Source organism: Notothenia coriiceps, unplaced genomic scaffold (genome assembly GCF_000735185.1).
Source record: "Notothenia coriiceps isolate Sejong01 unplaced genomic scaffold, NC01 NC01_scaffold00012772, whole genome shotgun sequence".
In the NCBI taxonomy this organism is placed as follows: Eukaryota; Metazoa; Chordata; class Actinopteri; order Perciformes; family Nototheniidae; genus Notothenia; species Notothenia coriiceps.
In genome coordinates this window covers 474-2,408 of record NW_011345473.1, presented here as the reverse complement: position 1 = coordinate 2,408, position 1,935 = coordinate 474, and the positions used below count along the sequence as shown (strand labels likewise).

Sequence of the window (1,935 nt, the reverse complement as noted above, 5' to 3'; positions counted from 1 at the left end):
TGTGTATGTGTGTGTGTGTGTGTGTGTGTGTGTGTGTGTGTCTCACTTCATGTCTTCAGTCTCTGGTGTGTGTGTGTGTGTGTGTGTGTGTGTGTGTGTGTGTGTGTGTGTGAGNTCTTAATATTCGTATATTGATATTAGTGTTTAGTGTCTCCACAAAAACTATACATTATTTGGACCTGATTTTAAACAGTTTGATATATTTATATATATAATATATAGTCTCTGGTGTGTGTGTGTGTGTGTGTGTGTGTGTGTGTGTGTGTGTGTGTGTGTGTGTGTGTGTGTGTGTGTGTGTGTGTGTGTGTGTGTGTGTGTGTGAGTGTGTGTGTGAGTGTGAGTGTGTGTGTGAGTGTGTGTGTGTGTGTGTGTGTGTGTGTCTCACTTCAGGTCTTCAGTCTCCGCTCCATAGCAGCTCTCACATCTGTTTGGGTCGAGTGAACTCGGGTCAAACGTTTTCCCATCGTCCGCCGTACCGAGATCTGCACCAAAAACAAAAAATAAATCGTCAAGCTTCTCTCGTGAGAACATGGCGTCAAGATGATGAGCTGAAACTCACACGAGCATTTCAATTACCCAGGAAACACGAGTTGAGAGGCGTGACATTAGAGGACGCGGGGGAAACTCCAGGTTGAACAGAGATCAAACATGATGCAGGTTACAACTCCTTAAAACTCACTTCTTTAATATCAACACTTTCCTTTTTGCAGCTGTCTTTAAATACACATATTATTCCTTCTGACTCCGCACTGCTCCTTTGTTTCACACCCATCTTGCATTTGAATGAATATTCTCTTTGCTCTTTAATGACTGTTTTTAAATGTGTTTCTGTTGCACGGATGCTTTTAACCCTTAAATGGGTTAGCAGATGAACACAATTTGAAAAAAGTCATTGCTATTTTCTAATGTATCTAAGCTAAAATTACACACAGACTTTTGTCCACCTTACACTCTGTATCACTTTTATTGAACCGTCATTACATTCATGGTGCCCCCATTTCCCCCCCCTGTATTGTTGCGCCGATATTACCACCATCCTACCCTCACAGTAGACTGTTATTAAACCTGCTTATCTGATTAAAACTCAAGTACATCTGTGTGTCATTATGCTCGTTGTATAACCTCAGCTGGGCCTTTTATCCTCCAGGACACAGGATGTTAACGGTTCATATTTCTAATAAAGCTTTTTCAATTGCCTTGTTCTTCAACTAGCTATCTTGTTGTTGTTTGCTAACAAATAAAACAACTTGGATAGGGACGAGTAGACGCTGGCTTGCAAAAACAAAACAAACAAACTGCGTCCTGGTTCATTTGACTTTTGCAGCCGTGCATTACAGAGATAGCACACTGTAGGCAAATTCAAATATGTGCACATGCAAATGATCCAGTTCCACTTCCTTCTGTTTACCAAAGGAAGAGCAGCAGCCTGTCCCTGTGCAGTGTTTTCATTTAATATCTATTTCTACAAACTGAAACCACCGGAAAACATCAAATATAACCTTGTATTTATATTTTTTTAAGTTTACGCCCTTATTTTGTTCGCCTTGTGTAAAAGAGCCTGTAAAACATGAAGCCTGTAATCGAGTCAAAACACATCTTTATTCTCAGGACCAACTAAGCTATCAGAATATGTCGACTTCAGAGAGGTCACATGAATGTATAAATAGTAAAAAAAGACTTCAGAAAATAGCTCCAAGTCTTCGCACACTGTTCAACGATTACTGACAGATTTTACCAAAAAAAGTCCTGAAGTTTTTCCATTTGTTTTTCTACAAAAAGTTGGTTTTCCAGTATTTCCTGTCTGCAGAAAGACAAGAGGACCTGTTGCTGTGTTCAAGCCTGACGAGCTTTGTTTTTATTTTTGGTTGAACCCAGAACATCAGTCTGGATTAGGGCTGCACGATATTTTTTAGGACGTGCGATGTTAAGTAGGCA

General features: G+C 40.0%; 1 protein-coding gene across 1 annotated transcript in view; it reads right to left on the bottom strand.

The window, feature by feature from the left end:
• ergic3 (ERGIC and golgi 3) overlaps positions 1-531 on the bottom strand; it is a 16,209-nt gene extending 15,678 nt beyond the window's left edge. The window contains exon 1 of the mRNA XM_010773634.1: positions 386-531. Within this exon, the coding sequence (XP_010771936.1) occupies positions 386-531 (146 nt within the window). The remainder of the gene's footprint in view (positions 1-385) is intronic.
• Positions 532-1,935: the final 1,404 nt, after the last annotated feature.